The following is a 15,153-nucleotide window of genomic DNA, read 5'->3' on the forward strand; positions in this document are numbered from 1 at the left end:
AGCGCTCATGCAGTGGCACGTCGCACCGGCATTCCATACACTACTGTTTGGTTGGCACTTTGGCGTACCCTCCGATGCTATCTGTACAAAATCCATCGGCATCATGAACTGTTACCTAGCGATTTAGTGAAGCGGAGGGTATTTGTGGTGTGGGCATTTCAAAAGATGGCGGAAGATGACGATTGGTTGAGTAACGTGTTGTGGACCGGCGAAGCTCATTTCACACTCGAGGGTCTGTCAACGCCCACAACTGCAGAATTTGGGCTACAGAAAATCCTAGAACTGTCGTGGAAACTCCATTGCATGACGAGAAAGTTATGGTATGGGCTGGATTTACCACATCTACCGTTATCGGACCTTTTTTCTTCGAGGAAATGCGTGACTCTGGTTTTGTAACTGCTACCGTGACGGGTGAGAGGTACGCCGATATGTTACAGAATCGCATCATCCCCAGCCTGGCTGATAAACACCTGCTGGAACGTACGATGTTTATGCAGGATGGCGCTCCACCCCATATTGTTAGACGCATGAAAGATCTCTTGCGCGCGTCGTTTGGTGATGATAGTGTGCTCAGCCGCCACTTTTGTCATGCATGGCCTCCCAGGTCCCCAGACCTCAGTCCGTGCAATTATTGGCTTTGGGGTTACCTGAAGTCGCAAGTGTATCGTGATTGACCGACATCTCTAGGGAAGCTGAAAGACAACATACGACACCAATGCCTCACCATAACTCCGGACATGCTTTACAGTGCTGTTCACAACATTATTCCTCAACTACAGCTATTGTTGAGGAATGATGGTGGACATATTGAGCATTTCCTGTAAAGAACATCATATTTGCTTTGTCTTACTTTGTTATGCTAATTATTGCTATTCTGATCAGATGAAGCACCATCTGTCGGACGTTTTTTCAACTTTTGTGTTTTTTTGGTTCTAATAAAATCCCATGTTATTCCAAGCATGTGTGTCCATTTTTACCTCTCTATCTACATTACTCCGTGATTTATTCAGTTTTCAAATTTACACTGACTTTTTGATCACCCGGTACATCAATAACCGCTTACTGCCCTATTTGGTATGGGTCCCACACACCTGAGCAATGCTTTACAGTGTCTGACAAAAAGTGAAGGGCCCAAAAGACATTGTCAGATGTCAATGTAGCTTTCGATATGTACACACCATCAGCTTGTATGTAAAATGATCAGAGCTGCAATTCTCTGTAAGAGGTAGAAAGCCATCAGAGAGTGTTAGCGTTGTTCGTGCCTAATGTTGTTACCAGACCTACTAGGGTATATAGGGGTATGATGGTGTTGTGTGAACACTGTGGTGGACATGGAGACACAGTGTACTAATGTGAGACAGCATTAGCAGCACTTAACAGAGTTTGACAGTTTGAAAGGGGTCTCACAGTGAGTCTCCAGTTGTTCAGCTCTTCAAATTGGGCAATATCCACATTTGTGGGACACTCGCGTGTGATAGTGGCCCAAAGTTGGACTGCATAGGAACCAGAGGGCAGGCATGCTCATCATCAAGATTCCAGTCACTCACATCTGAGCACCTCAAGAGAGGACTGCCACATTGTGTACCAAGCACATTGCATCCCCTTAACATCTGTGCCTGTTATCTGAGAACACATAAAGGACTCTCTGCAACATTCTGAGACACCCTGCACCTCTGGTTGAAGACTAGTAGCAGCCAGACTACAGAATTATCATGTCATGCGTATGCTGCCATTAATCTACATCTACATCTACAAGGATACTCCTCAAATCACATTTAAGTGCCTGGCAGAGGGTTCAACGAACCACCTTCACAATTCTCTATTATTCCAATCTCGTATAGCGCGCAGGAAGAATGAACACCTATATCTTTCTGTAAGAGCTCTGATTTCCCTTATTTTATCTTTCTGATTGTTCCTCCCTAAGTAAGTCAGTGTCAACAAAATATTTTCGCATTTGGAGGAGAAAGTTGGTGATTGGAATTTCGTGAGAAGATTCCGTTGCAACGAAAAACGCCTTTCTTTTAATGATATCCATCCCAAATCCTGTATCATTTCGGTGACACTCTCTCCCATATTTTGCGATAATACAAAATGTACTGCCTTTCTTTGAACTTTTTCAATGTACTCAGTCAGTCCTATCTGGTAAGGATCCCACACTGCGCAACAGTACTCTAAAAGAGGATGGACAAGTCTAGTGCAGGCAGTCTCCTTAGTAGGTCTGTTACATTTTCTAAGTGTCCTGCCAATGAAACGCAGTCTTTGGTTAGCCTTCCCCACAACATTTTCTGTGTGTTCCTTCCAATTTAAATTGTTCGTAATTGTAATTCCTAGGTATTTAGTTGAATTTACAGCTTTTAGATTAGACTGATTTATCGTGTAGACGAAGTTTAACACGTTCTCTTTAGCACTTTTTACCACAACACAAACAATTTTGTCTTGATTGGAGCCATGACCAGGAAGCATGGACTCACTGGCGAGTAGGGCTAGTGAGGTGTCCCATTTTTTCTAATGTTTTGGAGAGGCACATCAATGTTACTCCTGGTGTCATAGTGTATGAAGCCACAGGGTATGACACACAAGGCGTGGCAATAAAGAAACCAGACTCATGCGCTAACACTCTACTGAGAAAATATACACAACTTAAATGTTGTCCCCTTCAGGTGTAGTCCCCACCCCGATCGCTGCACTGCTCCATGTAAATTTTCCACTGTTGGAAGCAGTGCTGTAAGTCTTTTTCTTTTATGCTGTTGAGGAGGCTCATTACTTTTTCCTTCATTGCATCCATGGACTCGTACCCGATTCCTTTGAGTGCAGACTTCAGTTTTGGGAATAGAAAGAAGTTGCATGAGGCTAGGTCATGAGGATACAGTGGATGTTCAATTATTGGAATGTTGCTTTTCACCAAAAACATCTTCACAGGCATCACATTATGGGCCGACGCACTGTCTTGACGAAGAACCCAAGTGCGATTCATCCACAGATCTAGTCTCTTTCATCACACACATTCATGGAGGGCCTTCAGAAGAGTTACATAATAAGCCTGATTGACAGTCTGACTTTCGGGCACCCAATCAATGTAAATAACCCCTCAGAAATCAAGGAAAACAATCATCATTGCTTTGAATTTTGATTTGCTCATGTGTGCTTCCTTCCTCCTAGGGGATTGAGGACTCTTCCAATGCTTGGATTGTCGCTTAGTCTCTGGATTGTATTAGAATATTCATGTTTCCCACACACAGTTACTTTGTTGGATAATCAGGGTCATTTTCAATGTTTTCAAGAGTGTCAGCACAGCCGTCCATTCAATGTTACTATTGCTCGTTTATAAGGATGCTTGGCATCAGTGTAACACAAATCTTTGTCATGCCCAGATAATCTTGCAAAATCTAATGGTTTCCTTATTGATGCAGGCAAGGTCTGAAACTACTCAAACAATTCCACTGACCTCCGCAATCTCTTCAGTTTTTGAAGTGGAAGGACAGTCTGATTTTTTATCATCTTCGGTGTCTTCCGTAGCATCCTTGAAACTCTTAACACAATCGAAACCTTGTGTGTCCAACACTGATCACCATAAACATGTTTCAAAAAACTGCAAGTCTCTGTGGTGAATTTTCCAAGTTTTGTGAGGAATTCAATGTTAACACGTTGTTCCACTTTAGCGCATAGCACAGCTCTGATAGGGCTCAGACACATGACCCATTTCTAGGAAGACTCACAGCCACACTAACCACCACAGTGGCATGTAATTTTGTATGCGTGTCAGCAATGGTCCACGGTTATTCCCCCAATCTTCTCTTTTTCATCAATGAATCCAGAAATGCACACAACAACCAGTCCAGTTTCTTTATTGGCACACATGGCAAGTTGTGGACACCCTCTCATGTGAGAGTGTCAGATTGCCATTTTTTAAAAGGACAATACATGTGCACACTTGGCATGTGTCTCTATATACTGTCTGCGTGGTGTTGAGGTACTCCTGTGGCCAACAAGATACCCAGATATGTCCGCAGGACATGTGAGGGACCATCTCAGATATCAACTCCCTACCAGTGCCAGTATCCAGGATACTCAGGACTAGTTACAACAGTTATGGGCCAACTTTATGACAGCCTTTCCAATGGAATTTGTGCACGTGTCCAGGCCAGAGGGGGTGCAATATCATACTGATAAGTTGGCTCATACTGTCAAGTTCTTTCTAAATTTGACTCAACTATTGTAATCACTAAAATAACATCACATTCCCGCTCAATCCCATGAAGTTTTATTTCATTTGTATTTCGAGTGCTTCAGTGTTTTTGTCAGACAGTGTAGGATGCAGTGTATGAATATTTTGCAAGAAATCTCCTTTGTAGACAGATTGCATTAACCCAGTATCGTACCAACCAAATGAAGTGTGCTACCTGCATTACCCACAACTGAGCTTATGTTCCATACCATATCCCCACGGACATTAACACAGTGGCATTTGAATGAGTTGACTAATTCCAATGGAGATTCAGTGATATTTGCAGTCACAGTAAATCAAAATGCTTCTCTCGACATGTAACCTGACACTTCACAATAATGTGACCAAGGATGACATTCTCAGGCAGTACAACATGACACCTACTGTTGAGAAGATGGGGGACCTATGTTGGTATGAGCACATGCTTTGAGCAGGTCAAGAAATAATAATAAAAACCTGAGTTTTTGTTGAAAATTGTTAGTCAGTGATCTATTGGGAGTCTGAGGCAACACTGGCTTGATACCCTCCATCCTGACGAAGCACAATATCGTGACAAGTGGAGATGAAGAGGCAAACGAGCGAATCCCATTAAATTGTGGGACAAATTTTGAGAAAGAAGATGCTTTTTGGAAGTGTACAATTTAATAGTTCTGAACATTAAATGCAAGACACCAGTCTTTGCAACACTTTGAAATTGCATCAAGACCTGGTTGAATATTAGTCCTTTTTTCTTTCAGACTGTACATCATTATCAATGAGTGTCATCACCTTAAAAAGTCTGAGGTATATTATTAATATACAGCATGAGTTAAAACATACTTCCCTGGGGCACACCTGAAGCTACTCCTACATCTGTTAATAAATTGTCTTGTTAGGCGCATTCTGCATCCTCTGGCCAAGACACTCTCAATTCCATCACAAATTTTGTTTGACAACCCATATGCCAGAGTACACTCTTTCAAATTATGAAAGTAGCTGGAGTAAAAAACAGGAAGTGAATGTTTATATACAACTTGTACAGAAACCAGACAGCAGTTACAAGAGTCAAGGGGTATGAAAGGGAATCAGTGGTTGAAAAGGTTGTGGCCTATCCCCAATGTTATTCAATCTGTACATCGAGCAAGCAGTAAAGAAAACCAAAGAAAAATTTAGAGAAGGAATTAAAGTTCAGGGAGAAGAAATAAAAAAACTTTGAGGTATGCAGATTACACTATAATTCTGCCAGAGACAGCAAAAAACTCTGAAGAGCAATTGACCAGAATGGACAGTGTCTTGAAAGTAAAATATACAATGAACATTGACAAAAGCAAAAGAAGGATAATGAAGTGCAGTCAAATCAGGTGATGCTGAAGGAATTAGGTTAGGAAATGAGAGACTAAAAGTAGTAGATGGGTTTTGCTGTTTGGGCAGCAAAATAACTGATGATGGCTGAAGTAGAGAGAATATAAAATGTAGACTAGAAACGACAAGATTAGTGTGTCTGAAGAAGAGAAATTTGTTAACATCAAATATAAATTTAAGTGTTTGGAAATCTTTTTTGAAGGTAGCCTTGTATGGAAGTGAAACATCGGACAATAAACAGTTCACACATGAAGAGTATAAAAGCTTTTGAAATGTGGTGCTCCAGAAGAATGCTGAAGGTTAGATGGGTAGTTCATGTAACCACTGAGGCAGTACTGAAAAAAAAATTGAGGAGCAAAGAAATTTGTGGCATAACCTGACTAAAAAAGCGACCAGTTGGTACGACACATTCTGAGACATCAAGGGCTTATCAATACAGTATCGGGGGAAATATGGGGAGTAAAAACCGTAGAGGGAGACTGAGAAATGACGATAGTACGCAGGTCCAAATGCTGTAGAGTGCTGTAGTTATTCGGAAATGAAGAGGCTTTCTCAGGAAAAACAGGATGCAAAGCAGCTGTAAATCAGTCTTAGGACTGGAGACCACAACACAAACAACCCATATGATCATATATTCATTAATAAGTATTGGTGTTGTGCTGAGACAAATGTTTTTCGAAAGTCAGGAAATAGCGCATCCACTGGGCTGCCTTGCATTATGGCTTTCAGAACATGAGTAGACAAAAGTGCAGGATGGGATTCACAATGTGAATGTTTCTGGAATCCATGTTGGTTGGCATGGAGATACTTCATTACATTAAAGCTCGGAAAACATTCAATGTTTCTGCAAGAGATGGGTGTGAAAGGCATCTACCGGTCACAGATTTTTGTTTCCAGCACGTACAGTATATCACAGTTAAATATAGACTAACTCAGGAGTCCTTTTTAGTTTTAACCACTCCAACTATTTTTTAATGCTGCTGAGACTAGTATCTGGAGCTGCACTTCTGCATTTCCCCCCTTGTAAAGCAAAATTTGGAAATGGAGTTCAGCATTTCTACTTTTGCTTTGCTTCCTGAATTTCAGTTCTTGTGTCATTAGTGGATGTCTGGGCACTAAAGCACAAGTTAACAGCCTTTACAAACAATAGAATTTCTTAGGGTTTCTTGAGATCTTTAACAGTCTTTGTAGCTTTCCCTTCTGACAGACAAACATATTTCCATTAGCACCTGCCACAGATTGAGAGCCCTATGCTTTATTTTACACTGAAGTGCAGTCATTCTGGTTTCTTTTGTAGTTTCTTTATAGATACTGTATAACATGGATGGTACCTCCCATTGCAAACCTTTCTACTACATGCATGTATGTATGTAGTTCTTGGTCAATTATTCTTCTAAACTTGAACTACGGTTCCTCTATAAGGTCCTGCCCCTGCTTGTTTAAGTTTCCAGTTCTTTTTTGCCACAACTATCTCACAGTCATTGATACCAATTTCAACATGATTTCCTCAAAGAGGTCAGGTCTATTTGTTGCCATTAGATCTAATATATTACTGTTATGATTGAGCTTCCAACCTATCTGCTCTATGTAGTTTTTAAGAGGATGCATTTTGTTTTGTGTCACAGAAAGATTTTGTCAAACCCACTGCTTACAGAACTATAACTATCCCACTTGGTTGTTGGACAATTAAAGTCTCCTTCAATGACAACAGTATGATTGAGGAACATATGCACAGGTGGACTCGGGGTTTTCTCTAAAGTTCTGGTTATATTTGGGGGTTGTGGGGAGGGGGGGGGGGGGCTTGGTAGTCTATAAAAGGAATCAATTTTTTCATTTTTATTTATTTATTTGTCCTTTGATCATTCAGCACAATAATATAGCACATGTCAGGTACATGACAGAAATAATATATACATGTATAAACACGCACAAATTATGATAAGATTAGGTGAAGATAGGGCACGAAGTTGGTCATGGTCTTATCAAAGGAACTAGTCCAGCACTCATCTTAGCAACTTGACAAAACCATGGAGAACCTAAGTCGGGATGGCCGGACAGGGTAGAAACCCCACTTCTGCCAATTACGATCCAGTTGGTACCTTTTTCACCAATTTATCACACTACCTGAGCACTTCACTTAATGCTACACTTGGTTTTGTGTTTCTTGTCACTACGTACTGTACATACTTCTCTGCCATGATTACAGGTAAACCCTTTCCATGGCTTGTGGATAAGATGAATATTTTACCCTTCACCTTCTTATGACAATGCCTGATATGATTTCTGTAGTTTATAATTGTTTTTCCTCTGCAAGTTTGTGCATTCATGAATGTTAAGCCTAGATTGTAATGTGAATGAAATCTGTTTATGCTTGTTTCGGTCAATTAAGCATTCTTTTATGACACTGCAGTACTTTTCACACATTTTCACTGTCTTCAGACAGAGCTTTGTACCTGTTTTGTAATGGAACACTGTATTTCAGATCATGCAATACAGAACAAAAGTATCATTTACTCCCACTGCCTGAAGATTTTTGTCCACAAAATACCACTTTTGGTGGATCACCCAGACATTGCATCACATTCTCCAATGTACATTTACACATCTGATTCAGGCAACAACTCCTCCAGTTGAAACCAGACGTCCATACAACTTGAACTTTCCAGACAATACTGGGTTTTCCTTTAATGTACTGCTCATAGTAGCAGTCCAGTTTTTGTTCAAATTTTAGATACCTTTTTACCCCGTGTATCTTATATGTCAAGAATTTAAAAGAATGTATTCCAATCAACATTGCCATAATTTCTCTAAATACACAAATGCTGTAAATGTAGGTTAGCCGTTCATCAGTCTATCTTCTACGGTAAGCCACAGTGTCAGCATAGTCATTCTCTGAAAATCCAACTGATCTTCCTCAAGTATTCTACTTATTTGTAAATAAGCTGAACCGGCAACACAGTCCATGACTGCAGCGACTTAGACAGCTCGGCTAATCCCATGCGGCCCACGACTTATTAAACTGATGATTCAGAGCTTCTCACATCTATCAACACCTACCTTTCTTGGAATTGAGATTATTAAAGTCTTCTTGAAGTCTGAGGGTATTTCTATACCTTACATATCAGGAGAGTATTTCTGTCACAGTTGATTCTTGCAACAAATGTCACCTATTAAGGAGGCCTTGTTTTGATGCAGATCTTTCTGCCTATTTCATCCACTGCTGCCTTCACTATTTCATCTTTCAAAGCTGCCCATTTGTCTTATGAGGAGTTCCTTTCCCTGGCAACAGTTGTTTAAGAAATCCTAATATATGATATGGAGGGGGGGGGGGGGGGGGGAGAGGGTATCTTCTGCCATGCACAACAGTGGTTTTTAGAGTGCAGATGTATGGTACAGGCAAATGTAAATCTGTATCAATTGGCTGATTCCAACTGTATCTATTTGATATTGTGCATAGGATATTATGTTCTTGCATTTCATGAAGCACACAATTTCACATTTCTGAACATTTAACCAAGCTACCAATCTTTGGACCACTTTCAATCATTATATATAAAAAAAAACTAGCTAGTATTTCATTATAGATAACTGCAGCATTTGCAAAAAAAGGGGGCAAGCCTGGGTTTACCAGTGTTTTACAGAAGAGAAAAAAGCCCCTAACAAATTACTGATTAATTTCCTTGTACCACCTACGATAGTAGCTGCAAAGACTAATCATCTGAAGACACATAGAGAAAGATTGATGCACATCTGATTCCAGAACATTTATGCTATTGACCAACCCTTACCTGAAGGGAACTGACATTTCATGGATAGCAACAATCATGCTATCATTGTCCACAGCAAGATATTTGAGAATGCAGAAGTTGTCAACAACCCTAGACATTGTCTCTGCTTGTCATAAAACAAACACACTCAACCCACACACAGAAAATCTATGCAAGTTGACTTTACCTGAGAAATCAGGAGGCAATGAGGAACTTCTAATTCTTCTGGGGCGAAACAGCAGTACAAAACAGAAATATCCGAGTGTCACATTGGACTGCAGCATTGTTTGGATGCCACATAATAAGTATATGTCACAAGTAGTGCTGTATGTAAACTGGAAGAAATAGAAGAGTGACCGCTTCTGTGTTTGCTTTGTGCTACATTACATCAGTATGTCCATGTAATGAACGGCGTGGATTGATGACTACTATCAATGAGACAGGCTGCATCATTACAGGTTGTCTACTATATTATCCTATGATGATCAATGAGAAACACATTTAAGATTCGTACTTCTCTCCTGAAACTTAAGTCTCCTATTCTGTGTAGAAACTTCAAACAGTGATTGTTAATATAACATTGCAAACCGCGGCCTGTTTCTCAAAAAGCTGTCTTAATCATCTAACATTTTTCATCCAACAAACAAAAAAGAATATTTCACACTTAATACATGTAACATAAAATATTACACATCAAATTCAGACGCTTAATTTTACATGCATTTTAAATTTTGAGATTACCTGGTGTAAAAGCCTGCCAGGAAAATCTTCGTCTTCAGGAGTCAAATTATCCATGGTTCAGTAGACACCCACTTACTTCTTCCATATACAGCCGGAAAGGTGGTTAAATATAGCCACAACAGAGGACACTATCTTTCCAGAAGAAATATTAATACGTAAAATTTGCAACATGATTGAGATAATGATTTTACTTTCTTTCGTACAGACGAAACTGTCAATGATTTCTAAATAAACATTCTGTTCAAAGATCTTGACGAAGACATGTCTGACTGATGAGATACAAACCCGTTTGACATTAGTAAACTGAAATAATTATTGCAGTAATGCATCGTTAATTCTACAGAGACAGCAAAATGACCTGAATGGACATAAATAACTAAAGTTCATTGCATTATTTCCATTTATTCCATTCCTCTCTAGTTTTTGACGCACTTTCTCTCTCAAAGGGTCCCGATGTTGCAGACGACGCTACCGATGACAGTGAAAGTTCTTGTAGTTTTTGTAACTTCTCAAAGCGTGAAGAGGAAGTCGCGCAAAAGAGAAGGTTATTGTAGCGGACCACCCATGCAAGAGTCCGCTGTTCGTCTGATAGTCTATACCAGTTTCATACATTAAAACCGCGTTTGTTGACTTTTGGTGTCATGAATACTGTACTTCTGTTAAGCTTAGTGTCATTGTTGGCTCGTATTTGTATATTTTTTAGGGCCTGATATTTCAGCTCAGTGAGAAAACGGGTTTTATGCCATTGGTGTTGATAACGTAAATCGAGGGCCAAAATTAAGTGGACTAATAATGCAAAAACATTGGGACCAGTAAATATATGAATAATACCCAAAAAATGGTCCAATGACGGAGCATATGGTAGAAAGCAGAGACTCATAAATAAGAGCCGACAATGACTTACAAGCAGCAAATTGTAAACACACCATGTCGTATGTAAAGCAGTAGATAAGCGTTACCCAAAAGATTCCAAAACACTGTAATATTAAGGCAGGAGGTTCAATATTGTTGTATTAACAATCGTCATTGCAATTATTTAAGAAAAAATGTTACTTTTGGATTTCTAAAGTAGCGCTGGTGTTCATACAAAGAGGTAAGGTTTCATTAGGCCCTGCACGACGATGAGGATTATTATTATTATTACACTAAATTGCAAGTAAGCTTAACTGCTTCAGTGGCAATGAACTGTTAGTAAATACATGTATTTTATATATTAATACCCACAGACCAACTTGGTTTTGTCATAACGATAACGGTGTCTCAGGCAACGGGTTTCAAAGTCTTTTGCTAACCCCCTTCCTTCTCATTTACTGAGAATGCTGCTTCCTTAATATTGACCGTACTCGTAAAGACAGCCAAAGCATTGCTCCTTCAAGAGCATGAGACTTTAATCCACATTTTGTATGTATGGCCACTCCTCCTTGACTCCAGTCACAGTAATGCGACCACCGCCTATGTTCATTGTCAATGAGCAATAACAACTCACGGATATTAGCACTAGCAGTGGAGAGTATATAAAGCATTTTGGGGAGAGACAGAAAACAGTGAAGTTGTCGCAACGTGAAAACGGAGCAATCTATCTGATGTCCAAAGGGTATGACCATTGTCTTTTGGGGCAAGGGTGGAAGCATTTCTGAAATAGCTAAATTTGTAAACCGTTCACATGCTCGCATGGTTAAAGTATACTGTGCATGGCAAAATAGCATTATACAAAACTGGTGCCAAGGTAACTGTGGTGCACTATGGGCCACAGATGATGGGTGACCACAGATGATGGGTGAATGACAGTTGCAGAATTGTGGAGGCAAATAGATGTGCAACTGTAGAGCAAATGTCCACCTAGATAAACCAAGGGGTTGTCAGCAACGGCTCCTCAATGAATATTGCTGTGTATAGACCTCTGCAACACCTGTTTAGTTCATGCATCCATGCTGACTGCTGTTCATTGGTGACCACACACACACACACACACACACACACACACACACACACACACACACACACACACACACACCTGCAGTCTCAGGAAGTGTGTCTTACAGTCCACAGTGCAGTGTGTGGTTCAAAAAGCACCAGGATGACTATTTTAATCACCTGGCCATCAATGTTCCCGGATTTAAACCCAATGGAGAATCTGTGGGACCACCTCGAAGGGGTTGTTTGCACATGGATCCTCAACCAAGAAACTTAGCACAGCTTGACACTCACTGGAGTTGGCATGGCTCCACGTTTCTGTTGGTACCTTCCAGAACCTCATTGACTCTCTTCTTGCATGTCTCTCAGTAGTCTGCACTGCAAAAGATAGCTATTGAGGCTTCCGTCAGATGGTCACAGTGTGACTGAATATTGTATTCCTCTTACAGTAATGTGATGTTAACTTGCACCCATGTAAATGTGTGTGTTCAATTTCTGTTATTTCCCAAAACATTCTGTTATGCATAACACATCTGCAGAAATACCTTCAGATTATTCAATGCTTTGTATTGGTATCAGAAGCTCATCTTTCTTATTTAAGAAGCTTCTTATGTTTTGATAAAGAAAGTCCAAATATACAATGATTGTTATGCTTTCTGCTGTCCAAGACTGCCTTTTTCTGATTCTCCACTAATTGTTTCATCTAAGGCCACCACTGTGTAGCACCTTTGTCTTTAGGAAAAATTCAGCCTAAATCAAATATTGGAAATCAAAAAATTGTTCAAATGGCTCTGAGCACTATGAGACTTAACATCTGAGGTCATCAGTCCCCTAGAACTTAGAACTATTTAAACCTCACTTACCAAAGGACATCACACACATCCATGCCTGAGGCAGGATTCGAACATGCGACCGTAGCGGTCGCGCGGCTCCAGACTGACGCGCCTAGAACCGCTCAGCCACCACGTCCGGCAAATATTGGAAATCACAGGGACTGGGCAGCATGTGTTCTGGTTACACCGAATAGTGAAAATAACCTCTTACCATTAGCAGAATTGTTCAGATGTAAACCATGTCACATATAATGCGACCATGTGTGACGCTCTGTTAACACACTACTGAAGCTTTGCATTTAAACACTTAACAGCACATTTCACACAGAGCTTGTGCAGGGGCACCATGAATATAGTGCGGGACAATAAGTTGCGAATGTGGGTCTCACGGGAGGTGTGTCAGAGATAAGTCCCTGCAGTCGCACTATCCTGTGTGTCCTTAGTGGCTCAGATGGACTATATCAATGCCTGGAGGCAGCTAGAGGTATTCATTTCATTAAAAATATTAGTTGTTAATAATAATAATAATAATCTTTATTTGTCCACATTAACTTAACAGTCTTTGACATTGTCATTTTTTTTGCGCATTTATAACAATATCACACCCTACATATAATTAATTCATACATCATATAGCACATTATATAGTCTTCTATAACATTTACTACCACTAGTATACTGCAGTATACAAAAGTAGAACTACCTGTGTTGCAGCTCAGAATTCTTTAAACATCTTTCAATTAACAACTGTTTCAAGTTGTCCTTAAAGAGATTACCATGAAGTTGCTTTATATTATTTGTCAGCTTATTACAGAATTTTCTTTCAGTTTCAAAGAGACTGTGACCTGCAGCTCTTATTAAACAGTATCCTAAGATAGTCACACCTGGTTTGTGTATTGTAATTATGGATGTGCGTGTTCATTACACTTATTTTATCGTTCTCTTTTGCAAACATTATAATCTCAAGGACGTACAATGAATACACAGTCAGTAAACTATAATTTTTGAAGTAGTCTCTACAGGACTGGTGTTTGCTTATATTAGTAATTATCCTAACTGCTCTCTTTTGAAGTCTGAAAATTCTATCCCTGTAGACTTTGGTGGCCCACCCTATATCTCAATCCCATATTGCAAGTGTGAGAGGATTAAATGGTAGAACACTTGTTTAAGAATGGGGGGGGGGGGGGGGGGGGGGGATGGGGGGGTATAATACTTCAAAAAAAAATATTATTGATAATCTTTTTACAGATGAAGCTCATATGCTCTTCCTATGTGAGATGATCATCAGTTAAAATGCCTAACAAATTACCTGACATTCATTACTAAGGTTTCTTTACTACACTAGCGTTTGTGAAAATTGCAACACCAAGAAGAAAACACATGAATTCAATTTATTTAATACCACAGGTTAGGTAAATGACAAGTAACAAATGATCACCTTTTCAAATCTGTACATGTCCTTTTGTGACGACATTCGCTGCTTTATTTCTTCGTATGTTGTTCTCGGTGTCGACATACTGGGTGAAAAAATTGGGGTGGAAGTGCAGTACTGTCTACTGTAAATGATGTAGCCAACAGGTGCACATTTGCGTTTCACAGTTGTTTACTTTCACTTTTCACAACCCCCCCCCCCCCCCCCCCCCCCCCCCTCATATACACATTTACAAGGTGCTTTCAAGTTCCAAGGCCTCCGATTTTTTTTTCTAATTAACTACTCACCCGAAATCAATGAAACTGGCGTTACTTCTCGACATAATCGCCCTGCAGACGTACACATTTTTCACAACGCTGACGCCATGATTCCATGGCAGCGGCGAAGGCTTCTTTAGGAGTCTGTTTTGACCACTGGAAAATCGCTGATGCAATAGCAGCACAGCTGGTGAATGTGCGGCCACGGGAGTGTCTTTCATTATTGGAAAAAGCCAAAAGTCACTAGGAGCCAGGTCAGGTGAGTAGGGAGCATGAGGAATCACTTCAAAGTTGTTATCACAAAGAAACTGTTGCACAACGTTAGCTCGATATGCGGGTGCGTTGTCTTGGTGAAACAGCACACACGCAGCCCTTCCCGGACGTTTTTGTTGCAGTGCAGGAAGTAAAATTTGTTCTTCAAAACATTTTCGTAGGATGCACCTGTTACCGTAGTGGCCTTTGGAACGCAATGGGTAAGGATTACGCCCTCGCTGTCCCAGAACATGGACACCATCATTTTTTCAGCACTGGCGTTTACCCGAAATTTTTTTGGTGGCGGTGAATCTGTGGGCTTCCATTGAGCTGACTGGCGCTTTGTTTCTGGATTGAAAAATGGCATCCATGTCTCATCCATTGTCACAAC

General features: G+C 40.2%; 1 protein-coding gene across 1 annotated transcript in view; it reads right to left on the bottom strand.

The window, feature by feature from the left end:
* LOC126470639 (leucine-rich repeat serine/threonine-protein kinase 1) overlaps positions 1-10,307 on the bottom strand; it is a 375,607-nt gene extending 365,300 nt beyond the window's left edge. The window contains exon 1 of the mRNA XM_050098623.1: positions 10,075-10,307. Coding sequence (XP_049954580.1) covers positions 10,075-10,128 — 54 coding nt within the window. The 5' untranslated portion in view covers positions 10,129-10,307. The remainder of the gene's footprint in view (positions 1-10,074) is intronic.
* Between the last annotated feature and the right edge of the window lie 4,846 nt (positions 10,308-15,153).

This window comes from Schistocerca serialis, chromosome 1 (assembly GCF_023864345.2).
Source record: "Schistocerca serialis cubense isolate TAMUIC-IGC-003099 chromosome 1, iqSchSeri2.2, whole genome shotgun sequence".
Classification (NCBI taxonomy): domain Eukaryota; kingdom Metazoa; phylum Arthropoda; class Insecta; order Orthoptera; family Acrididae; genus Schistocerca; species Schistocerca serialis.